Source organism: Leucopleurus acutus, assembly GCF_964270905.1.
Source record: "Leucopleurus acutus genome assembly, chromosome: 2".
Taxonomy (NCBI): Eukaryota; Metazoa; Chordata; class Mammalia; order Artiodactyla; family Delphinidae; genus Leucopleurus; species Leucopleurus acutus.
This window is the reverse complement of record NC_139143.1, coordinates 89437976-89465923: the sequence shown is the minus strand read 5'-3', so window position 1 is coordinate 89465923 and position 27948 is coordinate 89437976. Positions and strand designations below refer to the sequence as shown.

Here is a 27948-nt window from a genome sequence, read left to right as displayed (position 1 = left end):
AAATAAAAAGAAATCCACCCCTAGTTAAATCATATTGATATTATAATAAAAAAGAAAATATTTTAAAGGTGGTTAGATTGTCTAACAACAATTAGACTGACAGCCAACTTTTCAACAGCAATAGTGGAAGCAAGAAAAATATGAAGAATTATTGTCCACATGCTGAGAGAAAATACCTGTCAATCTAGAATTCTACACCCAGTGAAATTATTTTTCAAGAATGAGGACAACATAAAGACATTTTCAGAAAATATCTGTTTTGCAATAAATAGCTTAAAACTTCCAGTTAAAACACAAAAATGTCTAATTTTTAAAACATACACCTATATGCTGCTCACAAGACACACTTTTAAACATAAACCATAGAAAGTAAAATAAAGTGTGGGAAAAGTTATACTGGAAAAGTTAAACAATAGCTGATGTAGCTATAAAAATATAAGCAAAATCAACATTAGAGTAAAAAAGAATCCTAGAATAAAAAGTCATTGTGTGCTGATAAAAAGTTAAATTCCCCATGAAGATAAAACAATTCTAAATTTGTAAGTATCTAAAATCATATCCTCAAAATATATAAAGGCAAATCTGAGAACTATAAAAAAGACATAGTTATTTCAGAAAAAAGAAATATGGATTAAACTGTAAGGAGTGAAGAGGCTATTCTACCCTTTCAGGAAATTTAAACATACTTCTGCTGAATAAGTTGACATTGTACATTAAAAAGTCCATAAGGATATAGAATAAGAAATGTCAAAGTTTGAATGTGAGGCAAATATGGCCTACTGTCTGTTTTTGTACAGTCTGTGAAGTAATAATTCTTTGTACATTTCTACATAATTAAAAAATCAAAAGAATATTTTGTTATGTATGAAAATTATATTAAATTCAAATTTTAGTGACCATATAAAAGTTTAATTGGAACACAACACAGCATGCTCATTTGATTATGTATTTTCTAAGGCTACTTTTACACTACAATAGCAGAGTTAGTAGTTGTGACGGAGACCATATGGCTCCAAGTGTCTAAAACATTTACTATCTTGCCCTTTACAGAGAAGTTTCCTGAACCTGGATATAAATTGGACAACACAACTAACAAATTTGATTGAACAGATATAAAGAGAACTCTGTAACATGCTGTATAAATATATATATATAAATAAATTAATTAAATTAGAAAAAGAGAACTCTGTACTCAATAGCTGCAGGATATATGCAGTTTTCAACTTTTCAAACACAGACAGAATTTTTTTTTAAATTTGACCATATCCATTCCTCTGTCAATGGACATTTAGGTTGCTTCCATGTCCTGGCTATTGTAAATAGTGCTGTAATGAACATTGGGTACATGTATCTTTTCGAATTACGGTTTTCTCCAGATATATGCCCAGGAGTGGGATTGCTACTTCATATGATAGTTCTATTTTTAGTTTTTTAAGGAACCTCCATACTGTTCTCCATAGTGGTTTTACCAATTTACATTCCCACTGACAATGTAGGAGGGTTCCCTTTTCTCCACACCTTCTCCAGCATGTATTGTTTGTAGACTTTGATGACGGCCATTCTGAACGGTGTGAAGATGTCATACATGTATACCATGGAATATTACTTAGCCATAAAAAAGAATGGAATGCCATTTGCAGCAACATGGATGGACCTAGAGATTATCATACGAAGTGAAGTAAGTCAAAGACAAATATCATATGATATCACATATGAAAAGATGCTCAAGCTTCCTCATCATCAGAGAAATGCAAATCAACCACAATGATATACTACCTCACACCTCTCAGAATGGCTATCATCAAAAAGAACACAAATAACAAATGTTGGAGACGATGTGGAGAAAAAGGAACACGTGTACACTGTTGGTGGGAATGTAAATGGGTGCAGTCACTGTGGAAAATGTTATGGAGGTTTCTCAAAAAACTAAAAATAGAACTACCATATGACCCAGTATATCATTTCACTAAATTTTGAGTTATCAAAAAAAAGAATTCACTTTGCCTCCATACAATGTTACTGGGTACCATGATGAGATGTGTGAATCTGAGAGAAAAAGACTAAATCTTAGTCTCACAGATCATTAAAGGCATATGAGAAATTGAGAAAAATGTGTAATGCCTGAGAGACAGTGTAATTTAGGGGTTAGTTGCCCAGACTCAAATCCGAGCTTTAACACTTACTAGCTGAGAGACTTCAAGGAAGTTAATTAACTTCTTTGTGTCTCAATTTTCTCATCTGTAAATTGAGATTATTAAGATACACACCTCACAGAGTTGTTGTGAGTATTCACTGATTTAATATTTTGAAGTATCCAGAATTGTGCCTGGTATACAAGCACATGTCTCCTACACATGAAGATCTCTTAAAATGAAAATGATGAACATCCCAACAGCAAACCAAGGAAAGATGTGAATAGAAAATTAACAAAAAGAAAAAAAAAGCAACAAACATCTTTAAATGTTTAATCTCATCAGTAATCAATGAAATGCAAATTAATATAATAATAAGATGCATTAATTGTCTATCAAACTGAGTAACATGAAAAGAATGACAATACCCGGCATTGGCAAGGGTATGAGGAAGCAGACACTTTCATACTGTGCTGGAGGTAGGGGCATAAATTGCAAGTGTCTTGGAGGGGAGCAAGTCTGTAATTTAGATTATGGCAGACATGGTTGATTGCTTACAAGACACTTCTCCACCTTCCTTTTTCCTTACTAGTAGTGCTCATCTCCTGAGAAAAAAGCCAAAAGTTTCAGATGCTGTTTTCCCAGCCTAAGTCCCCAACCAGGTTTAGTCAATGACGTATAAGAGGAGACCCACTGGGGGTGGGGGAGACTGGTGTAATCTGGGGCTATTTTCCTCCCTGATAAAGAGAGACACTTGAAAGCTCTTGTGTTCACCCTCTTTCCTTTCTGCTTTGGAACTTACGACATGAGGCCCTCGTGTCTGGAGCTGAGGTGGCTCTCCTGCGATTTCGGGGAAAAGAGAAGGACAGAGAAGGCTACACAGAGACTTGACATCACTGATCACTCATCTAACCCTAAAACAGTAGTGTAGGCATTAGAACTAATGTCGTGTCAGAGTACATGATGACATAGGAAAATGTTTGCTATTTATTACATAGAGATAAAAGCAATTCATGAAACAATGTGTAATGCTGTGATTCCCACTGAAATGTGCATGTATTCAATGAAAAGATAAGTGTAATAAAAATAATATTGAGCATTTATTAAGCCCTTGGATTTATTAAATCCATTATAAATTGAGAGGCTTCGGTTATTACCTTTCTTTGTGATGACAGTCTCTGATGGTGCTGTTTCTGATTTTTGCTGAGAACCCATGCTCATCAAGTCCCCGCTGTGAGGGCTTGCTGGCGCGTCAGCAGGAAGACCAACAGGCCCTGAATTGGGACTACTGCTCACAGTACCATCTGCGAAGAGAATCTGAAGAAAAAGCAAAAAATTTCAGCATTCTCAGAAACGAGGAAGAAACTGGTTAACAATACTGTGTGTCAAACTGAAATAGGTTAAAAATAACTCAAAGAAATGCTATTTTCCGACATCCAGACTCAGCAGTATAAAGCATGTTATAGAAGGGTAGATTTGGAGCTCAGAGACAACAGATTAATAAACAGCTCAATAATATTGCTTTGTTTTCCATTTACTTTCTATTTTGTTTCTTTTCATTTCCTATCTTTTATCAGATTGACTTGCTTTATGTTTTCCCATTCTTCACCCTTCCCCTATGTAATTGGGAAATTATTTACCCTATTTCAATTTTTCTAATGACTACATTTAAAACTTTATCACATATTTAAACGTTTAGTTTCTATCAATATCTGTCTAGTATGTATAGTATGTATAGCATCTAAGGCAGTGTTTTTCCTTCCAACTATATTATTCTTTGCCATTTTAAGGCATCATTCATTTTCAAATGAGTTGTTTCTCTTCCTTGTCATAGTACTGTTCCTCACCTTTAGCTTGTTTGTATTTTACTCTGCAGCAGGAAAGAGTAATTTATCTAACATATTCTTTTACCTGTGTGGATCCATCCAACAGGTATTTGACAACAGTGCCTTGACTGGTAATAACTCTTGATGCCTCCTGCTCCAGAGGTGGCATCACTGTTTTACAGAATTCATAGTGCTTCACCTTCTGGGGGTAGCTCTGTCGGACCATGATGTCCCAAGTGGGTTCCTCGTCTATAACACATTGATCTTAAAAAGAAAAAAGAGTTTACTGAGAACTGTGCAATGCTGTATGGCTGGGATCTTATCGTCCTGCTTAATTGTTTTCATTCTTTTGTCTACATCTGGTTACTAGGGCAGTTTTCATGTCATGACAGATGGCCCAGAGTACTGGTTCTTTGCTGCCTTTCTTATAGTCACATGTAGTAAATAAGGTCATTTACGAGTACTTAATACATACTTTCTCCATGTATAAGCCAGTGTTTCTAATGATGTCCAGAACATTTCAGGGCAAAATTAGGAAGGGAGAGAGTTATTCTGTCTTAGATGTTGCCTTTTCTCCCCATTGGTATTTTTCTCTCACCCTGGATGCACAATGTTCCCCTGGGGTCCCCCAGTTCCCTGGAGCCCCAGGGGAAGTCACTCACTCAGGCTTGCCCTTCTTAAATCATTTATCATCTTTCAAAGTTAACACAACCCTCTCATCTCTAACCAAGTCCAGATTTTTCTCAGAGTTCTACTCTTAGCTGGCAATCAAGAAGAAAACACCTAATAAATTCCTCCAAAAGAAAGTATTATTATTGAGAATTTCTGGTACACAGCAGCTACTCAGATTTTGCTAACTGAATAATTTCCTCTTTTCCATTTAAAAAGTGGTTTAATAACATAAAATCCAATGTCTGTCAGTGATGGAGTCTATTAAAAAATCACAGTCTATTCATTTGATGAGATGTTATCTAGATTTTAAAAGAAATACATTTGATAAATGTGTATCACCTAGAATATCCAAAATAGAGATGGAATAAAAAGGCTATTTGCAGAAAAATATTTACAATAAAATATAATTTATGTAAATTTTGCATTATCTACAACTTAACATTATTTGTTATTATGAAGGCATACATATAGCACATTTGTATAAACCTATTTGCACAAAAATCTAAGTCTTGTTAGTGTTCACTATAAGAGAAAGAGAAGGAATAGACTGTAGAGGGAAATTTCGGGTTACAGCTGTGTCTGTAATTTTAAAAATATATTTTGATTAAAGTATGACAAAAAGAGATCTTTATTTTGTCTGGCCAGCACATCAGTACTTGTTATATTATATATTATATTTTTCTGTATTAAAAGTTAAAATAAAATGGTATTGGTTCAGGAGGAAAAGAAGTGGTTTACTAACATGAAATGATGGTATTTCAAGGACTATATCAGGCTGGTGGGAAAATATTTTGGAATAAGCACCTTTCAAGGTGCTTGACCCTTCAAGTCACAGAAGTAATAATAAAATAATAAACATCTGTTGAAATATTTCTATATGTTAAATGCTCTGTGTATGTATTTTATTCAGCCCACCTCAACAACCCTTTAAGGTAGACACTTTCATTTTCCAGAGTTTTCCGATGAATAAATGGAGGCTAACTTCTCCAAGGTCACACAGCTGGTAAGAGCAGAGCTTAGATTTGAACCAAGTCTCTGTACTTAACTATTTTCTTATGCTGTAAAAACAACCACTGCTACCATGACCAAAAACAAAAGCAAAAACCTAACATTGGAATAATACTTCCCAAATTAGAAAGTATTTTCTCATTTAATATTTATAGCAACTCTGTTTAGTAGATGACGTTATTTTATATATGAAGAAATTCAGGTGGGGAGGGGTTATGACTTGTCCAAGGTCACCCTGGCAAGAACTCAAATCTAGGCTCTTTCTTCTTGCACCGTGTGACCTTCTCTCCCTTGCCCAAGGCTGACCCTATGAAGATAGTGCTACTTTGATACTTATGCTGTAATTATATTCAGACTTGAATTAGGATAATCATAATATATGGAGGGTTTTAAAAAGATTATTTGTTACAGTTGTTATTATTATTTTTTTAAAGGATCCAACAGCATTTAAAAAAATAAATTTATTTATTTACTTTTGGCTGCATTGTGTCTTTGTTGCTGCATGTGGGCTTTCTCTGGTTGCAGCAAGCAGGGGCTACTCTGTTGCAGTGCGTGGGCTTCTCACTGTGGTGGCTTCTCTTGTTGCGGAGCATGGGCTCTAGAGCTCAGGCTCAGTAGCTGTGGCTCATGGGCTTAGTTTGTCCGCGGCATGTGGGATCTTCCCGGACCAGGGATTGAACCCGTGTCCCCTGCATTGGCAGGCGGATTCTTAACCACTGCACCACCAGGGAAGTCCCCAGACAGAGTTATTATTAACTACATTGTCTACCCTGACATAAAGATGAAAACATCAGACTAGAAAATGAAACTAATGGAAAAGACCGGTGAAACAAGTATTAAGCTGTGGTTTGCTAACAGAATCAAGAAAACAAGCAAGGAAACAAATATGTCCTTAAACTTAAAAAGAATATCCCTCTCAGTTCCCTCATAGCATCTTTGACTTTGGAAGACTGTCAGTGGCCTTCAGTCTTAGCACACACAGTTGGTCCCATCATGGAAAACCTGGATCACTAGGAATACTTGGAAATAGAAACAAGGGTTCATGGTCTATTTTTAATAATTCAGAAAGCCCAGTGAAAAGAAAAATTGAGATGAAATAGATCAACTACAACATTAAGTTTCTTCTCATTTGGCTGGCAACTGAATACAACATTGAATTATTTTTCAATAAGCATACTCTTTTTCTTTGGTACACTTTTTAAATATGGGGTACATAAGGAAATTATAATAGAGTATATTTGGTCATGAAAATAGGATTCACTGATATAATGTAACATTTGTCAGATGAAGAAACATGGTCCAAAGACAGTAAGTTACTGAAAGGGCCATACAGTTAATTAGAACTCAAGTCCCGGCTCTGTGCTTGCTTTGTTGCCTCTCCTACTTCTACTGCAATAGGGGGTCTTCATTTAAATAATGTTCAAATCAATCACCAATGTGGATGCCCCCCTGCATCAGGTTAATTAAAGGAGTCCTGTTGTACTTACTTATTCATCTTAATAGGTTAGGAGCCACGTACAGAATCAACAGAAGTAAGAGACCCTATAAAAGTATATATTGATACCTGGGAATGAGACTGGTTTTCTTCATCCATTTAACCTGAACTTATCTTTACCTACTCTGTGCTCACCGTCCTTTGTTTTGATCAGACCAGCAAAGTTCTGTTCCTGTGGCCCTTTGTAGAGGAAGGACACAGGACCACACAGTAGTTATTAAGAGCATTGGCTTTGCCACCACTGGACCAAGAATGGCATTTTATCTCTGCCACTTAGGAACTGAGTGACCTGGGGTAAGTTACTGAACCTTCTGATGCCTCGATTTCTTTATTTTGTGAAAGGAAATTATTAGGACTTAGTTTATAGTAGTTGTATTTTGTCATGTATTTAGATAGTGCCTGGCCCACAGTAAGTGCTCAAAAATGGTGGTCATGATTGTTATTAGCCTATTATTCATTATCAACAAGTTTATTTAACTGGTAGGAAAATACACAGTTTCAATGGTGACTGAAGTGTTTTCTATATGACTTTTTTTCCCCCTGCCTCCTCATCCTCCTGGCCAGCACTCACCTGGGGACTCTTGCCCAATGAAGGTCACTTGGAGCCCACTGGGGCAAGACACGTTCAGGTTTTGGAAGGTGGGAACATAAAGAGTCTCTTGTAAAACAGGTTCTGGTTCTACTTCTTCCTGTAAATAGTTCCACGTGTGAATAATTTCCTGTCATTTTCTCAATGAGATATTGATTTATTATGACTAAACAAAGACTTGATGAATGCTTAGACTATGACTTGCCCAGGACTAGTGAGCCCTGCAGTGGAGCCTATAAGGATGCATGAGTCTCTACCTTTGTGCAATTGATATTTTGCCTGTAGAATGGCACACAGACATATGAAACAGCTAAATAACAGTACCAAATGGTTGGCACATCTTTCCTCAGAAAAGGGAGATATCAAAGTTAATGAGACTAGGAAAGGATCATGGAGGAGCTGAAGCTTGAACTAGGCCTTGAAAGATGCCTCAGTTTGGACATGTAGATGTAAGGGCTGACCAAGATCCCCACCACCTTCCTTGTGTGATTCTTACAGTTTGGATGCTAGAGACATTATGCTATTAGGATATGTGTCTTTATTTTTCTATAATGAGCATACACTGCTTTTTTAGTAAGTAAAAATAATAAAACACAATAAAAAAGATTATTTATAAGTTTTAATGAGGGTTTGGGTGTGTCTACTTAACAGATTCTAAATAATTTTATGCTCACTATGCCTGAATCCCTTGTTTGGTTATACGTACTCCAGGATGAAAATTATTCGGTTACTTCCAACCCACCCCTAACGATAATCCTTTCAGTTTTTCCAGTTGATTTGCTCAGCGGCTCGCGACTAAAATCATTCCAACTGATCCCCCAGTGTTGGATCTTTAATTTATTCTCTCTAGTCCTCTACTGTTGATCATTTAGGTTGTTCTGCCTTTGTTATTAATAGAGAATAAAATCTGGATCATTGGCTGAAAATCAATTAAAAACACAAAGCAAAATTAAGAGGTAAAAGCTTATGAAATTCTGTAAAATGAAAAATACTGCTCAAAGACACAAACAAGCCATGACAAATGTATCATTACACTCAAAACCAGTAATTATCCCCCACCCTTTCATTGTCATCAACTTAAAAAAATGTTGGGTGGACCGACTGGTTTGCCACCAAATTGCTTTCAGCTAAATTAATGAGTTACCTGGGGATACTCTACTCAGTACTTGAACATTTCTACTTAAGGGTCAAGTGTCCTAGCTTGAGAAACCTCATCTAGTAAAGCTGTGTCAATATGGTGCAGAGGCCAAGTAACATTCAAACCCCATAACTTTCAAAGGGTCAGGCTCTGAAATCCAGGTCCCTGATCACTTTTTAACACTTTTTTTCTAATAAGTTGAGAATTTGTACATTGTACAAACTGTACAACTGTACTAGTAAAACTGAAAGAGTCAAGATTTGATCAGTAGTTTCCTTCTTGTCATTCTTTTAGAAACTCTTTTGATCTATATACTTCTATTAGGAAAACGTTTAGAGTCAAAGAGCTCTCAAGTGTGTGAGTGTGTGTGTGTGTGTGTGTGTGCGCGCGCTTGTTTGCATATGGTGAAGGGTTAGAGGTAGAGGGTGGACTGCTCTTTAACTGGAAGTGGGTTGTCCTTTAGTCTTGCTGAATTCTTAGTACATCAATATCTAAGTCCAGATCTACCTAACAGAAGTGTTTCCACTATTTAGTTAGAGATCCTCCCCTTCCAATTGTTGTTTATCTCAATGGAATTAAATTCAGTATTGAAAATAAGGACTGGTAGGAACTTGACCATCTAAGCAAAGAACATCCAAGATTCAATGTGGAAAAATGGTTGAACTAGTTATTCTGAGTTTGAAATGAATGACCTGAGACAGTTTGTTTAAGACAGTATGTCTCCTGGTGTGGGAATTCAACTCCTGTGCGCAGACCTCTTCTTGTCCATTCAAAACTGAAAGTACAAGGAGTGTTACTGAATCTGCACAGTAAAATATATGCACTGTAATAACACTATTGACATAACTCATGATTTAAAAAAAGTTAACATTGAGGCAGAAGCAGAGTTTGGGAATACATGGCAAGGTCCACTTACCTTTTTCTCTTCTTCCTTTGGGAGCTCCTCTTCTTTAAGAGATTCTTTGGATTTTTCTTTGCTTTTTGTTTTCCCTTTTCCTTTGCTTTGAGGAATACTCACTATAACAGGAATTACTGTTGGAGTATGTGCTGATGGGATATTCAACATTGCTTCCAAGTTAGGATCCTTATCCTCTATAAAGAGAAAGAGGAGAAAACAAGTAAATTAGACATTTATATTTGATATGTTTGTTAAATAAAATTTACATCTCAAACATTTATACCACTTGGCAATTTTTACCTTGCTGAGTAGGATTGATCAGTTGGATAGGTTTCAGGGGTAATGTAGTTGATTTGGAAATCAAAATTGTAGCTTAGAAATTTGAGGCACTTAATACTTTGATGTATTTGATTGAGTCATGATTTCACACACTCTTGCCTCCCTATCTAGATTGTAAACTCCTAATGATAGGGCAGTAACCATCTCTTCATTTTTTTGAGAAATATTTATTGAGGCTCATATGTAAAACGTGTGGAGCAGTGGATAATAATGAAAAAGAAAAATAAAGGACCTTATGAAGTCAAAATAGTCTAAATAAGATCTGTACTCAAATAGCTTCAATACAAGGACATATTAAATAGAAACATAAGGGATACAAACAAGGAAATTTAGAAAAGAAATAGATTCTTTCTGGCTGAGATGATAAAAGAAGTTTTCTTATTGAAGACTGATTTTATTCTGGGTTTAATGGATTGTTAGAATTCTAAAAGGAGAGCCAATCCATGGAGGAACTATGTTGGAAACTTCCAAGCATCCCCTTACGTCTTAGGTTATATTCTCTTCTGGGTTCCAGGGTAACACTCCCACCTGGATCTCCTCTTACCTCTTTGGTTATTTTTTTCGCAGTCTCCTTTACTAACTCTTCCTCTTTGTTAAATGTTGGTAGGTCCCAGTTTTTTTCCCCCTTCTCATTACACAACAGATGTTCTCAACTCTGGCTGCACATAATCATTTTTCATGGAATTAAACGAAATGCTCAGGCCCCCACCTTGACTCTCTGGGGACGAGGCCCAGGCATTTATAGTTGTGAAACACAATCACATGTGATAGTGATACACAGTGAGGGCTGAGAGCCTTTATTATCTCTATTAGATCTGAGTATCTTGTTCACTACTGGGGCTCCAGCTGTCATCTACATTTGAATGACTGCAAAATTTACATCTCCGGGCACAAGCTTTCTTCTCAGCTTCAGATCTGCATTTCCAACTGCTCTTAGACATCTACCCCTGCTTGTGGTACTGGAGACATTTCAAAATCAGTAAGTCTCTCCTCTTCCAAGCAGATAACCCTCCCTCCTATGTTCTCAACCTCAGTCAATGCCATGACCAATCATGCACTTTGTTTCTCAAGTTAGACATTGAGATTGTATGCATTTTCTCTTTTGGACTCACCCTATACATCCAACCAGTCACGGAGCCCTCAGATATTTCTCTCAAATCATGCCTCTCCTATCTATTCCTACCACCTTAGTTCATATTCTTATTCACTTGCTTGATGTTTTGTAGCAGTTTCCTAATACCACCACCTCAGTGTACTTTCCAAACTATCACTATGATTATATTCCTAAAATGAAATCTTCTCATGTCACTTCCCTTTTCGTACTTGAAAAACTCTGGCACTCACAAATCTTATAGGACACACAATGCTCACCCTCCTCCACTCCAGTCACACTCAACCTCTCATTTTTCTGTAAAGATGTCATGCTTTTACCCAACTGTGTATTTATACAAATGGTTCTTACTGTCTAGAATTCCCTTTCCTTGCTGCTTTGTCAGGATAATTCCTACTCACCTATGAAGTCTCATCTCAGATGCTATGCTTTCTCTCTCAAGTATTTTCTGGCTGTCCCCAGTACTTGGTTTATATATAATTTCTAGCACTTATGCAGTTATTTCACTATTTATGGTTTCTGTTCCCATTAGACAATAAATTCTTTGAGTAGCTGTAACATGGTTTTATTCATCTTAGTGACTCAGTGCCAGCAAGATGCCTGACTCATAGCAAGTACAGAATATAAATAGCGAATGGCATCTAGTTAGAGGCAGCTGGAAACTCCTCCCTCTCATCCCCATCCATTTACTCAATCAGTAAATATTTACTGAGTACCTACTACTATGTACCATGCATTGGGTAACCAGTGATGAGTGAGACATCAGGAACTTGTAACGTAATGAGAAGTTCAGATGAAGACAACCTCAGGTATTCAATGTCATGTGTTAAGCCCGTGATAGGAAAAGTACAGAATGACAGGGGAACCCAGAAGAAAGGCATTTGCCACAAAACACTTCCATACAAGCTGTACTTTATACAGTTGTCCTTCAGTATACACAGGGGGTTGGTCCCAGAACACCCCATGGATACCAATATCTGTGGATGCTCAAGTCCCTTATATAAAATAGTGTAGTATTTATTTGCATATAACCTATGGACATTCTCCCATATACTTTAAATCATTTCTAGATTACTTATAATACCTAATACAATGTAAATGCTATAAAATAGTTATTATACTGCATCATTTAGGAAATAATGACAAAAAAATTAGTCTGTACATGTTCAGTACAGACGGAATCATGCAACCATCATGTGCTTAACTACACGGTACACGTCAGCAACAACATAACATTATCTTTCTTTCAACACTTACAGATGGCTTTTGTTTAATGACCCAAAAGAGAAATACATGGAATAAAACATAGACTATCTAAAATACATATAGAAAATATAATCATAGAAAAAATATTAATTCTCTCTCTCTCTCACACACACACACATAGTGTTAACAATCACCAAAACCCTAGTTCTCCTGTTTTGATTACCCTTGCATGATGATGATGATGATGATGACGATGATTGCTATATGGTGTCTATGGTACTGATGTGGCAAGGCGATGAGATGTGTGGCACTCTAGGTAAGTGATGAGACATCAGGCTGAGTTAAGTCTTCTGACAGGATGTCAGAAGGATTATCTAGTCAGGAGAATTGGGTTCCAATTGCTGACACTGTCACTTTGGAGGAGGCTCAATAATACTAATGTCAGGATATCTAGAGGTTGAGGGCTGAGGATCTTAAAGCATTGAAGTTCTAGGCTTCACAACTGCAGATGCTTTAGTTAGAAACACTGTTATAGGAAGCTGTTTCTTCCTCTTCTTTGCATCATCAAACAAGTCTTGCAATGATTGTTGGCATACTGCTATACCTTGGATACCACAGAGGCTTCAGTCCATCAAAGGATTGTACTTGAGGATCATATCCTTTAACACTTGCACCTATTGAAAAAGCACTGCAATATTTTCACGTGTCCAAATTGATGGCTCTGCTTCCTCTAAATTTTCTCTGTAGAAAAAATCATCTGTAGATGACTTCGGCAGATCTTTGAGCTCCTTGTTGGTAAGGATTCCTCTATACTCTTCTATGTGTTCCTTGATGTCACCCTAGATCATGTCAAAGAAGCCTCCCCCCCACCCAACTTCCCTTGCAACATTCAAGATATTCCTGATTTCTACATCAATAGTAGGGAAGCCCCTGAGATCATCGACTACCTCACACCATAATGGCTTCCAACATGCATTGACTGTCTTAGGCTTTAGGGCACCTACAGCCTCTGCAGTAAGCACAGTTCCAACCATAATTGTGATGCTCTTCCATAAATCCACTATTTTTTTAATAAATTTATTTATTTTTTTACTTACTTTTGGCTGCATTGGGTCTTTGTTGCTGTGCGTGGGCTTCCTCTAGTTGTGGCAAGCAGGAGCTACTCTTCATTGCGGTGCGCGGGCTTCTCATTGCAGTGGCTTCTCTTGTTGCCAAGTGCGGGCTCTAGGAGCGTGGGCTTCAGTAGTTGCAGCACACGGGCTCAGTAGTTGTGGTGCACGGGCTTAGCTGCTCTGCAGCATATGGGATCTTCCTGGACCAGGGATGGAACCCGTGTCCCCTGCATTGGCAGGCGGTTTCTTAACCACTACACCACGAGGGAAGTCCCTAAATACACAATGTTGCAATCAGGGTTAGCACCAAGGGCAGCATGAATCTTCCTGAAGGTGAGGCAGGTATAAGTTGCCTTAATGTCCTCGATGATGCCTTGATTGAGTGGCTGCAGCAGTGACACAGTGTTAGGAGGCAGGAACATCACTTCCACTTCCTTGTCCATGAGGCAGAGAAATTGAGTTAGTTGGGAGCATTGTCAATTATGAGGAGCACCTTGAATGGTAGCTCTTTCTCTTTGAGGTATTTCTTCATTTTAGGAATGAAGCACTGGTGCAACCATTCCAAGAACAAGACAGCTGTCACCCAAGCTTTCCTGTTGTGCTGCCAGAACAGCATAGACAATTTTTGTTTTTGTTCTTTTGGGCCCAGGAGTTGTTTGCTCATAGACTAGGCTTGATCATGTGACCTGCTGCATTGCCACACAGCCCGAGAGTAAGGTAAGCTTTCCAGTCCTTGAACCCCAGGGTCTGCTCGGCATTCTGACGGATGTAGGTACGACTGGGCATCAGCCTGTTTTATCACAATTGAAGACTTGCTCTAGAAGGTAGCCTTTCTCTTCTTGAGTTCTTCTGGGAACACTGATGTTGCTTTGGCACTGGCCGATGTCGATTCTCCTGTGATCTTTAAGTTCTTGAGGGTGTAGCATTTTACCAGCTAACCAGCCATCTATTAGTGCCCTTAAACTCCTTCCTCTCACTCTCCTCACCCCTCACAACAGTGCACACAGAGGCTAAGTAATTTTGCCATCCAAAGGGACATACTTCTGTAACATGTCCCCTAGCCACATACAAAATACAAGCACTTTGTAAGCACTTTGTCATGAACCTGCGAGACCATTTTTGCCATTGTAGGGGCAGCTCTAACCCTTCCATGAACTTCGGCTTCTTTCTGCTTTACTGTGAGAATGTTCCATTTGTTCTTAGTGACCTTACATCCCACTTTGGCAAGCCACACGCCACTTTTCAGAAGATCAAAGATCTGTATTTTCTTGTCGAGAGACAGCACTTTCTGCTCTCTCTTGGCATTTGAGGAATTGTTTTGACCACTTAACTGCTTTTTGGGAGCCATTTTTCACAGAAACCAAGCATGAGCACACAATACAAGTAGCAAACAAACGGGGCACCAGACCAGCAATGCTCAGACAATGAGCACTGGAGAGAGTGCAGGTCTGTGACGTGGTAGGTGGCCACAGTAGGGTGTGCCTACACATCACTTCATTCATGTGGCTTCAGCATAGTGATCGGCCTGGGGCAAATTTGGGGGCAAAATTTTGCTTTTTGCAACTTTCTGGAATTTTTTAAAAAATAATATTTTCAATTCAAGGTTGGTCGAATCTGCGAATTCAGAACCCATGGATATGGGATACAGAGGACTGACTGTACTGTGCAGTTTGCTTTTCCACAAACGTGTCATGCTTTTACACTACTGAGCTTTTGCACATGCTATTCCTGGTATAGAATTCCCTTCCTTTGATTCTTTGCCTAAGCAATTTCCACTCAACTCCAAAGACCCAGTTCACATGGGTGAAGCATTCCTCAGAGCAAGTAACCTGTAATCTGAGTCTTGAAGTATAGGAGGAAGTTCATTGTTGAAAGTGGTGATGTACGTAGCAAGAGAAAGAATTCTGAGCAAGGGGCAAAACATGGGCAATTGGTCAGAGACAAGAGAGAGCACAATTCATCAAGAAACTGAAAGGCACAAAGAAGACTAGGGTAGCCAAGAGCTGGAGATAACCTAAATGTCCACTGACAGATGACTGGATAAATAAAATGTGCTGTACACATTCAGTGGAATGCTGTTCAGTCTTAAGAAAGAAATTCTGTAATGTGTAACAATGTGATGATCCTTGAGCACATTATGCTAAGTGAAATAAGCCAGTCATAGAAAGACAAACACTGCATGATTCCACTTATGTGAGGTATCTAAAATAGTTGAATTCATAGAATCAAAGAGTAGAATGGTGGTTGTCAGGGGCCGTGGAGAGAAGGAAATTGGAAGCATAAAGTAATATCATAATCAACGGGCATAAGTTTCAGTCAAGCAAGATCAATAAGCTCTAGAGAGCTGTATATATTGAATTAAGAGGGGGGAATTGGATTGGAAATTTGTTTAGCCACTAGCAGATAAACGTTCTTAAATATTAGTATTATATGCATCCTTAAGGAATTTATAATATATTTTTTACAAAGACTCATGCCTTCAACTTTTTTAATATACAGGAAGTAAAACATTACTTATTATCTACACTATAAACATTTTCAAACGCAGTACCTATAAACTGAAATTAGGAACATCTGTATTAAATGGAAAGATTACATATTAATTTAAGGATTAGATCAAGAATAAGTAAATCACTTAGAAAATAGCAGCAACATAGTTGATATAGAGTGTAAATATCTAAATGTAAAATAATGATAACCTTGTTCAGTAGGAGTATGGTTTGTTAGTGACTGTGTGTGATTGTGGATTTTAATACATAATTTGTTAGGCAACAAATGACTTTTCCAAGTGTTGGATTAAAAATGAATCAACTACAAAATTAAAAGTCAAACCCCCAAATAAAGCAAAAATACTAACAAATTTAATGGGCTCTCTAACCCACTAAAGTACTACAATACTTGGCACAAGGTAAGAAACATGGATTAATGATCCATGGGAATATTGTCTCTAGAGAAATGAAACTACATAGTACGGCAGATAATTGGATCGCCACAATTCACATGTAGTTTAAGGTCACACAACATAGGGATTACCTTTTGATTTTATAAAGCTTTTTTTTTTTAATCTCTTGTGGTTAGATCCCTGTAAAATGCATGAGAACCCACAAGATTTCCTAACTGGTTCTTGGTAAAGTGACAGGTCATTTTGTGGTTTGTAAGGAAATAGCTTCCAGTTGGAGAATTTGTTTATTAAGAGTAGGGTAAATAAATCCTTCAAGATGTCCAATGAATGGCTCCTTTAAGATTAATGTTCTGAAGCACATTGAGGAGTTCCATAAACACAGGATTCATAGAAATATTATTCTGTAGAAAATCAAGAGGATTCTTTGGCAAATCATGTTTTTTTTGGTACCAGCTAACAGACTTATTTTCATGGGTTAGTTAACCAAGATAACTTATATGTATGTACATGTGGTTATATGTGAGATTATATGTATGAAAAGTGCTGTTTAAAATGTCAAACTATTGTTATTTTCTACATATGCAAGATTATATATGTACATACATATGTACACACACATATGTATGTACACACACATATATTCCCACTGCTCAGGAAATGAGGGGCATTAAATCAGAACATGTTTATCAACAAGTAAGCTGATGGAGGGTGGGCAGCTGCCCTTGGTCACGGGACACTTATCCTTTCTGTTGTGTTTAATTCACCTGGCGCCATTCCACTCGATCCATAGTAACTTATTGAGAGGCAGATTCCATTTTCCAAGGTGGCAGAAAAAGATCCAAACTTGCTGACAGCTTTATTCTCTGCATTTGATTCTTCTAAAAGATAAAATCAAATCAAGAACATTTTTGTTTTATCAAAAAGAAATGTAAGCAAAACTCAGTGTGAAGTGGAAATCACCCAAATATGTAAAAGCATGGATATGATTAAGTAAATTATGATATGTACATATACCAATGAATTATTATGAAATCATTAAAGTCTTTTTTTTTTAATCTTTAGATATATATTTTTTAATCAAAGTATAATTGACCTACATTAGTTTCAGGTACACAGCATAGTGGTTTGATATTTTTATAGATTATGCACCATACAGTTATTATAATATGATTTTTTAAAATATTTAATGAATAGGAAACTGCTCATCATGATAAAGTGAAAGACATACACTGTGAATAGTGGTTACTGCTGGGATGGTAGAATTATGAGCAAATGTCATCTTTTTAAAGTATTCCTATATTTCCTAAATTTTATACTAAACCATATATTTTTATATCAGATAAAACAAAGAAGAGTAATTTTTAAATTTCTGTTTTTAAGTTCTTGGGTACATTCAAACTTGTCAAACATTGTATTCTTACCTTGAATTTATAAAACACTGTGACTATAACTAAATTTATTAGCTAGATTTAGTTATTGATCTTATTACTTATTACTAACTTGAGTCCAAAAGCATTTTATTAATTAACTCATCTCCATTTGCAGGTATAACCTACACTGGGCAAGAAGCAATTAATTTTTCCAGCTGGTGTTCCCGGGACATGTTAAATGGTGTTATCAAGAAGTTTCATGGTGTATGATCAATGGACATCCACTTGGAACTCTCATCTACAAGCAGGTCGAGATGCTCATGGCCAAATTTAGGATTTTTTTCTTGTTCTTGCAGTTTAAGAAAATTGATACTACATGGAGATCCAAGTGATAGATCATAGATAGAAACCCTATCATTCGCAGTCAATATTGCAGAGAAGCCAAACCTTCAGTAGGAATCAATTAATAAGGACCTGAGTCCTAGAGATTGCACTTGGTACAGTGCATTAAACAAAATTCAGAACAGAAAGGACATTGCAAACTCAATGTTGCTACAAAAAGGTAGCCAGGCGAGGTAGACTCTGCATGTCAGCTGGAATCAAGAGCTGGGCTCCCAGAAGAGGCAAAACCAAGTAAGCAGCCCACTATAGACGGGCTATGTATATGATGTATATCCCCTTTACATTAGGGAAAGTGTATATAAACAAGATGGCAAAACACTTCAGTTATCATCTGTAAAAATTACACATGCTACCTGCCAGGGATGCATGTGTTTCTGTTAGGTGGATAGGTTTGACCTATGGTGGAAGTACTGATACCCACTGCCACAAAGATGCAGCTGCTTACCTTTTTCAAAATGTTGCTCTCCTTCTCCTTCTCCTTCCTCATCTTCTGAAGGATAATCCTCTTTTTTCTCCTTTTTCAAAATTTTCTTAGGGTCTCTTAAATGAATTAAAAAATTGTGCTTGTCCTTTTTCACTTTCACTTTGATAAAAGTTGGGCCTGGAGAAGAATCATGGGATAGAAAATGGGCTGATTGTGATGCCCCAATTAAGCTCTGTGATAAGACCTCTAAGTAATGCAGCATAGCATTTAAGTCAGGGACTAGAAATACCTAGGGATGTCACTACTTTTATAAAAAGATACCTAAAAGAAAAAAGTGTTGGTGGAATTCCAGGAAGGAACAGCAGGTGGATCAGGGAGATGTTTGCAGACTTTCTGCTCATACCTAAAATCCAATTACAGAAGGGAGAGTAAATTGGCTAAGGTATACCTATACTCAACTTTATGATCAATCACACATGATGGTTAACGTGAAAGGATTTTGTAATTGATAAAGAATTGCATAAACGTTAGTTACAGTAGTTATTATTGTTAGTAGGAACATATAAGAATTTCCCAAACAAAACATTTTCTGCTAGTGTTCTGACTCATTCTTTGTCTCCTCTTCCAGCTTTTTTCTTTTTTTTTAACCCAGCCTTTCCTTTTCAACTTTCATTGAATGATCATATCTCAAAGTTGATAGAATTAAGATAAAAATGTACTTACTATGAACCATCTGAAACATATATATTACATGCATATGCAAATATTGATAAGAGTAAAGAACGGTTACTGAAAATGGAACATAGCATTTTAAAACTTGAGTCCAGTGCTTTTCTCAGTTCTGTGATTCTGAGTTCCATTTTTAGTTACTACTATTTGTACCCTACACCCAGGGTTGATATTCAAAATATTAAACACTAAAAAATATTGTAATATAAATAACTATGCACACCTATCTATTAATAAAAATCCCTTTCATGTTTTAAATGTCTTTATTTTTATTTATTTTTTTTGGCTGCACCAAGTGGCCTGCGGGATCTCAGTTCCCGACCAGGGATCAAAGCCCGCCCCCTGCAGTGGAAGCTGGAGTCCTCACCACTGGACCGCCAGGGAAGTCCCCCCTTTCATGTTTTAAATAAACAAACTTTATATAATAAAACAGTCTGGCATTTGATATAAGTTGTACCACAAACCATTCTTTAAATAATTTGAATAATTTGTAGGCCTTTTTAGTTTAAAAATCATTAGTAGGATCTTTTGTTTGATGTGGCAGTTACTATCTAATGATGCTTGAGCCATGATTCCAAATAGGGAATAGCGTTCCCACTCTTGTAATGATTTCCTCATTAAATTGATGGTCATTTGATGATAGGAAGGAAGGAAGGGAGGGAGGAAGGGAAGAAGGGAGGAAGGGAGAAAGGGAGGAAGGAAGGAAGGAAAATTAAGAGAGGGCTGGAGGAAGGGTAGGGAGTGAGAAGGGGCGGGCTGGTGTCGCAGGCAGAGTGTGGATGGGAGGAGTCCTGGTGTCCCTTGTTGGGTTGCATAATCTTGTGGACATTAAACAGGATCTTGCTTACACTCCCTCCCCACTGACTTTTCCCAGCTCTCAGAGACCACAGCTCCCTACTAGACAATAAGCTGTCAAATAAAACCCAGGTCCTCAAACCCATCCTAAGAAATCTTTAAAGCAAAGTGAAAAGAGAAGCTCTACAAGATGTCCCCAGTAAGTTCCCTAGAGCCCAGATCTGCTCTTCCCTTGGGGAGAATGAAACATTTCCTTTTTCCAGACTAGGTCCTCCTCAGCTCATCTCCAAGACCTCCCTCCCACTTAATGACTTCTGAATCCAGAGGCAATTTCTTTATAGCAAAAATAACTGGATATTGGCAGCAGGCCCCCAAACTCTGTGCTCCAGAAACCAAATCAGGAATTTGCTCTAAATTCACAGTATGTGCTTAGTTTCTGAGATAACACTATGTGTTGTAATTAACATTATTAAGTAACGATTTGCTTACTGCAGTTACTATTATACTATTTTCCAATCCTATGGAAATATTTTCATATTTTAACAACTGGAATGTTTGTCTTAGTGTGCCCAGGTAACCTCACGGCTGGCCTGTGCCTTGCAGAGGCTATTACAACAGAAGAGTGTGAAGTCTGAAAGTGGGGAACGTTGTGCATAAATGAATCACTGGGGGCACACTACTATTCTCACGTATCATACTCAGGAGTACAAGGCCCCAGGATTATCTGAAATGGGTTAATATCTTCCAAACCATTAACCAGCTGCTTTCAAAATGTACCTTTTTCAAATGTCGTCTTTTCTACTTCAATCTGCCCTCCATCGGAAGGATACAGATAATAATTTGTTCCTGAGATTTGGACTGGTACTTCTCCCATGTTGTATCCACGAAACTAGAAAAGAAAACATCATGCTTTGAGTGTGGAATGGCAATTGACAAAAATTAGGTCATCCATGTGAGCCAGTTAAAGCTGCCATAAGCCTAATTTCTGCTAAATGATTTGTCACTTTGTAGACTCAGAGGCCAGTGTCCATCTTATCTTTGGCACCTCCTGTAGTGTTATAATGACAGGTAGAATTAAAGAAGGTACATGATTTTAAACTCTGTTCACTGGAGCATCCTCATAACCCAGTGCAATTCAAATCACTGGACTATTGCCAAGGCAGTGCAAAAAGTTATTAATTTCTCCTTCATCGGCTGTTAATTTCCTGTTTAAAGAGAGCTAATATACTGAGGAGTATTGGTACTTTACATTTTAGAAGGTCAAGTGTTAAAGACTTTTTTTTTTTTTACTAAGTGTCGCTAATAGAGCTCCAAGTGATACTGATGCAGGCTAAAGCTTGAGAACAACTGGCTCAGAGTAGTAACTAGAAAGGACAAGGGCTGTTACTTTTTTTCCCATCTTTTTTTTTTTTCTGATTAGGTTTTTCTCATAAAACAGCTTGAGGGAGAGATTGGCAAAGGGAAGGTTTCACAAAAGCATACAGGCAAGTAACGTGGGTGCATACAGAGAGATAACCCAATGTACTCAGCAAGTCCCATCATCTGAGACAGAAAAAGCCAACCTCTTTGTCCACTATTGTAACTGAGCAGGACTCTATGGGCCTTCCTGGGACAGACTCCTCCCCCATATCCTCTGCTTTAGCTCCTCTGAAGTACCTAGATAATAGTATTTGAGGCACATTTCCTGAGTTGCCTTACAGATACTAAAACCAGCACCAAATGGAAGAAATGAACTATTATTGTACTTGATGACCATGAGCACCATAGCCCCCAGACCTACTGGTGCCTAAGGATTGATAATGTTAACCCCTGTGACACTGCCCTGTTACCTCACCATCAACCAATCAGAGAAGTCTGCAGGAGATGGTCACATACCCTGTGACTTCCCTCCCTCACCTGGCCTTTAAAAATGCTTTCCTGAAACCCATTGGGAAGTTGGTTGCTTTGAGCACTAGCTGCCCAGGACTCCTTGCTTGGTGCCCTGCGATAAACGTTGCACTTTCCTTCACCACAACCCGGTGTCAGTAGACTGGCGTTACTGTGTGCAGGCAAGTGGACCCAAGTTTGGTTTGATACAATGCTGACCTATCACAGTTGCTTATTTACATACACCTAAGTGAATGCTTTTGTGTCAAATTTCCATCTTTACCACCCCTAGAAACCTAGCTTCATGGCACTCAAGAAAAACTGGCCTAAGGGTGTTCCTGTCTTGATGATCAGCTGCAAAGAAGGTCCTAGGTATCACAGGATGGACTGCAGGTCTGAGATCTTCTATACTAGAAGAAACCCCAAGGCCTCTGTGGTGGCAGTGAAGACTGAAAACCTTATGTTTCTACAGAAGCTGTGTTCTTCCCCAAACAATTAGGAATGACCCAAAGGAGCTTTTTAGAAAATTGATTTTACCGAGTAAACGATCTCAGGTTCTGGTTCCTGGAGGGGCTCCTCTGTTATTTCCAGGATCTTTATTTGCTCTTCTTCCAATTTCTCCTTTAAAAAATTTTCTCTCTTGAAATTCCTACTATCTTCTTTCTCTAGTTTTTCCTTGCCTTTCTTTTTACCAGAGTCCTTACTCTTCTTTTCTGCTTTTCTTTCTTCCTTTAAGCGTTCCTCTTCAGCTAACCTATCTTGTTCTTTCCATGCCTGTAAACACATTTTTAAAAAATTAATAGGATTTTGAAACAAATCTGATCCTATTCAGGTTCACTCTGGAGAATATTTAACATGATTTTTATAAGCTGTATCTCTGATGGATCAAAATACTGAGCTAGAAATTGTGGTGTCATCCTTGATTCTCTTTCTCTCACCCAACTTCTGTATGCTAAACCCTGCCAATCCTCTGCAGAGATCTCTCTTCACTTCAGCTTTTTCTCTCACCCTCTGTTGAAATTTTCTTTACTTCAGGTCTTTTCATCTTTAACCTGAACTATTGCATCAGCCTCTTAGCTGGTCTCCCTGGCTCTTATACTTTTCCACAAGAATCCAATCCCCAATTTAGGTTCTAAACATGGTTAATCAGCAGTATGGTAGACAAGATGTACAAAGAAACATTCCTGGCATAAAATATTTCAGAAATGATGGCTAAAATATCAAATCATCATTGTAATGCATAGCAATGTAATGCAATGCATTGTAATGCATAGCAATGTTGGCAGCAAAGTAAAAAATATGAGAAAGCACTAATTCAATGAGGGAAGGAAGCACTGAAAACAGCAGTTTCCCAGGGTTATCTGCCCATCCCTGGAAGCCAAGAACTTGGGTTTTGGGAGTTATAGGGACTAGAGCCAGAACCCAGGAGATCAGAGACCTGTGAATAGCATGGGTATTTTTTTAAAATGACACCTTCACTGAGTGAACTAGAAAAAAATCTTGCCCCATAGAGTAAAATCATGAAAGCTAGTCAGCTTCCCTGGCCCTGAGTTAAAGTAGGAGCAGAGAGGGCAGGAGGAAATTGGCCCTGAGAACGCTTAACCACAAGCCTGTCCTCACATAGATTTGTGGCCAAAATGTACATCACCTTAAAAGTATCCTGAAAAGATTGTGGGCAAAATGTGAGTTCACAAAGGAAAATCACAAAATCTGAGGAACTAAGTCAAAATCAAAAACCTGAAGAAGAAACAAACTCTGAAATTAATTTGCAAAGACTGCAGATATTGGAATTATCAGAGAATATAAAATAAATATTTTAATACGCTTAAAGAAAGAAAAGGAGGCATCAAAAGTATCAGTAAAAACAAGAGAGTATCAAAAATCAGTGAGTTTGAAAGCCCTATTGGAAATGGAATAGGAGTTTTGAAAAGGCAGTATTTGAACAGATAATGGATGAGACATTTCCAGAGCTGATGAAAGACACTAACCAGTGAATCAAACCCAGGAAATGATAGTGATGTGCTGGACCTGGGGTCATATTGACTTGGAAGAGTTTATTGCTAAACTTTCAGGAATTTTGCGAGTCAGTTTTAACCACATCCATTATTAAAATCAAATGATACAAATGCACAATAAAATACCATTAAAAACAAAGGCAATAAACACTCAAAACGTACCACTTTCCTAACTACTTTGTTACATTTAACTATGATTTATGCCATTGGTCCCCAACCATTTTGGCACCAGGGACCGGTTTCATGGAAGACAATTTTTCCACGGACAGGGCTGGGTGGCGGGTGGTTCAGGAGGTAATGCGAGTGACGGTTCAGGCAGTAATGTGAGCGATGGGGAGTGAAAGGGAGCAGCAAATGAAGCTTCCCTCCCTCGCCCGCCCACAGCTCTCACAGCGGCCCAGTTCCTAACAGGCCGAGGACCAGTAGTGGTCAGCGGCCTGGGGGTTGGGGACCCCTGATCTATGCTCTTGGGGTTATCTATGTAAATTGTACCTGTATGGTAGAATTATAACAGTGTGCTACTGCATATTGTTTCCAACTCCACATACAGTGACATCTTATCAGTAGCTTGAAGTCAGCCATGATGGGAGTATTTACACTACAGATATCAGCAAATGCTACAAATCAGGGATTTATTGACTACTCGTTGACTACATAGACTTTAAAAAATGATGGAGAAGATGTTAATAATGCAGTGTGCTGTGTTTTGAGCTGTTACACTGTAACTAGCACAAAAAAAATTGAGGAAATATTCTTCGAGTATTTAAAAACTATTACCTGATTCAGCAAAGAAGTTGCTAATATCATAGGTGAATAAGTGAGACATATCCCTCTGTTGCTCACTTTTGTCTTACTTGCTTATGTAAATGAAAATATCAATCAGCATTCATTGTGGCACTACACTTGTTTGTCAATTGCAACTATAGGCTGGCTAAAGATGTAAGAGCTTAGTAAAAATCAATGAAAGCAATTCTGTGAGAATCCACTGGCTAAATGGAATTTACAATAAAGAGTATTACCTATTTTATTATTTGTAAATTGTGTGCTATACATACCATATATCAGTAAAATTTAGAATAAACTATCTATTTATCTATACAGAATTTTTTTTCCTAGAGAGCTAATGCTAAACATTTACCAGCACACCACCGCATGTTTTCAAAGCAGCTAGAGAGAAAAGATGAACTGTCTATAAAAGAATGACAGGTTAGATCGACAATCAGTTTATTGGGTTGGCCAAAAAGTCTGTTCCATAATATCTTATGGAAAAACCTGAACAAAATTTTGGCCAACCCAGTATTAACAACTACAGCATCAGGTAGAAAAATGTGGAACAAAATCTTGAGAGTACTAACAGGATACAAAAAAGTCAACCAAGAATTTTATAAATTAAAACTATGTTTAATAAATAAGGTAAAGTAAAACCATTTTTCAGACCTGTTCAATAGCAACAAACCCTCACTAAAGGAAGTTCTAAAGGAAATACTCACAAAATAGAAGATGTGAGAAGAAATGCTCAACAAAACAAATGGCAAGCATGGGGCTAAATCTCAATAGCACTGACTGTATAAAGCAATGACAATAATAATGTCTAATTTGTGGGAACAAAAAAAATCAAGATAAAACTTAAACACAGGTTGGGAGAGAGTAAGCCGTTTTAATAATTCCTTGTATTGTTCTGGAAGAAAGATATTTTACTGAGACTTCATTAAATTATATATACAAGTTGAAAATCTAGAGCAACCACTAGAAGAATAGAAATAAAGTGTATACATTATAAACTTTTCCTATTAAGAGCCAGATAGTAAATAATTTAGGCTTTTTGGGTCAAAAGACAATATCAAGGATATTGTGTAGGTATTTATGTAACAAGCAAGAAAAGTAATTTCTGCAAATATTTTATTGACAACTCACTGAGTACAATTTTTCCCCAGAATACAGTCTACAAATATGAAAAATAGAATTCTTTTGGTGAGGGAGGATAACATTTTACTTAGAGTTAAAATTAGTGCTCCCTATCATCAAATTGATTGCAAGTAAAAAAGAAAAAAAACATACAAAAGAAAACAAGAAAAAAGGATCACGGAAAAGGTAGGAAAATAGAAAACAGATTGAAAATCGAAAATAAACTATATATCTTAATATATAGTTTATTAGAATAGGTATAAATGGATTCAAGTCTTCTGCTAAAAGAAAAATCATCAGTATAATTTTTTTTAAATCTAGTTTGTAATCCCTGTTTACAAGAGACACACTTAAATTATCAAGCCACAGAAAGGTAAAAATAAAGAGATAGAATTCAGTAAAATACTATCTGAAAGAAAGCTCCTATCCCTTTGTTTTTCTTTATTAATTTTAGAATCAGCTTTCCAAGGTTCATTAAAAAACTGCTGAAATTTTGATAGAAATATATTTCTATTTCCCATTGTGGTCACAGGGACTCTAGCCCTTGGTGTTATGAGAATGGTGAAGAAAAGGGCCATTGTGAAAAAACTACCTATTGTTGAAACTCTGGGCTGCTGTAACATGATTTGTTCAGATAAAACTGGAACCCTGATGAAGAATGAAATGACTGTTACCCACATATTTACTTCAGATGGCCTGCGTGCTGAGGTTACTGGAGTTGGCTACAATCCATTTGGGGAAGTGATTGTTGATGGTGATGTTGTTCATGGATTCTATAACCCATCTGTTAGCAAAATTGTTGAGGCGGGCTGTGTGTGCAATGATGCTGTAATTAGAAACAACACTCTAATGGGGAAACCAACGGAAGGAGCCTTAATTGCTCTTGTAGTGAAGATGGGTCTTGATGGACTTCAACAGGATTATATCAGAAAAGCTGAATACCCTTTTACCTCTGAGCAGAAGTGGATGGCTGTCAAGTGTGTGCACCGAACACAGCAGAAAACAAAATCAACCGATGTAACTAACAAAACCTAAACCCGCTGACCTGACTCAGGATCTAGAAGAGGTCAGCCTGGCACAGATATGAAAAACGTACCAATTAAAAAAAAGCCCCACGGGACTTTGCTGGTGGCACACTGGTTAAGAATTCACCTACCAATGCAGGGGACACAGGTTCGATTCCTGGTCTGGGAAGATCCCACGTGCAGTGGAGCAACGAAGCCCGTGCACCACAACTACTAAGCCTGTGCTCTAGAGCCAGCGAGCCACAACTTCTGAGCCCATGTGCCGCAACTGCTAAAGCCTGCATGCCTAGAGCCCTGCTCTGCAACAACAAGCCTGCACACCGCAAAGAAGAGTAGCCCCTGCTTGCCGCAACTAGAGAAGCCTGCAGGTTGCAATGAAGACCCAACGCAGCCAAAAATAAATAAATAAATAAACAAACAAAACAAAAGAAAGTATGAGCATATACTTTTAAAGGTATATGAGTATACTTCATATCCTAAACTGAGTCTTCTCATCCAGACCATGGTATATTTTCCCACTTATTCAGGTGTTTATTGTCCTTCAATAATATGTTGTAATTTTCTCCATAAAGAAAAATCTTTTATTAATTTATTTTTCTTGCCACCTTATAGTTTTTGTTGCTCTTGTGAATGATATTCGTTTTATGTTACATTTTCTAATCAGTTATTGCTGGTGAATAGGAACTCCAGTGATTTCTTTTTCTATGTTAATCTTGCATACAGTAACCTTGCTGTGCTTCCTTAATTCATTTTAAAAGCCAACATGCACCCCAATTTCATAGCAGCATTATTTACAATAGCCAAGATATGGAAGCAACTTAAGTGTCCATCAACAGATGAACAGCTAAAGTAGATGTGATATATATATATATATATATATATATACACACACAATAGAATACTACTCAGCCATAAAAAGAATTAAATTTTGCCATTTGCAGCAACATGGATAGACTTGGAGGGTATTATGCTACGTGAAATAAGTCAGA

At 37.4% G+C, this 27948-nt stretch overlaps 1 protein-coding gene across 1 annotated transcript in view; it reads right to left on the bottom strand.

Moving 5' to 3' along the window:
• The window catches only part of SPAG17 (sperm associated antigen 17), a gene marked incomplete at both ends in the record, with an annotated part of 215536 nt that overhangs the window by 67599 nt on the left and 119989 nt on the right, over nucleotides 1-27948 (bottom strand). Inside the window, 8 exon segments of the mRNA XM_082833052.1 lie at nucleotides 3290-3449; nucleotides 4044-4222; nucleotides 7705-7822; nucleotides 9777-9952; nucleotides 17193-17306; nucleotides 18646-18801; nucleotides 20926-21037; nucleotides 22552-22788. Of these exon segments, the coding sequence (XP_082689178.1) occupies nucleotides 3290-3449; nucleotides 4044-4222; nucleotides 7705-7822; nucleotides 9777-9952; nucleotides 17193-17306; nucleotides 18646-18801; nucleotides 20926-21037; nucleotides 22552-22788 (1252 nt within the window).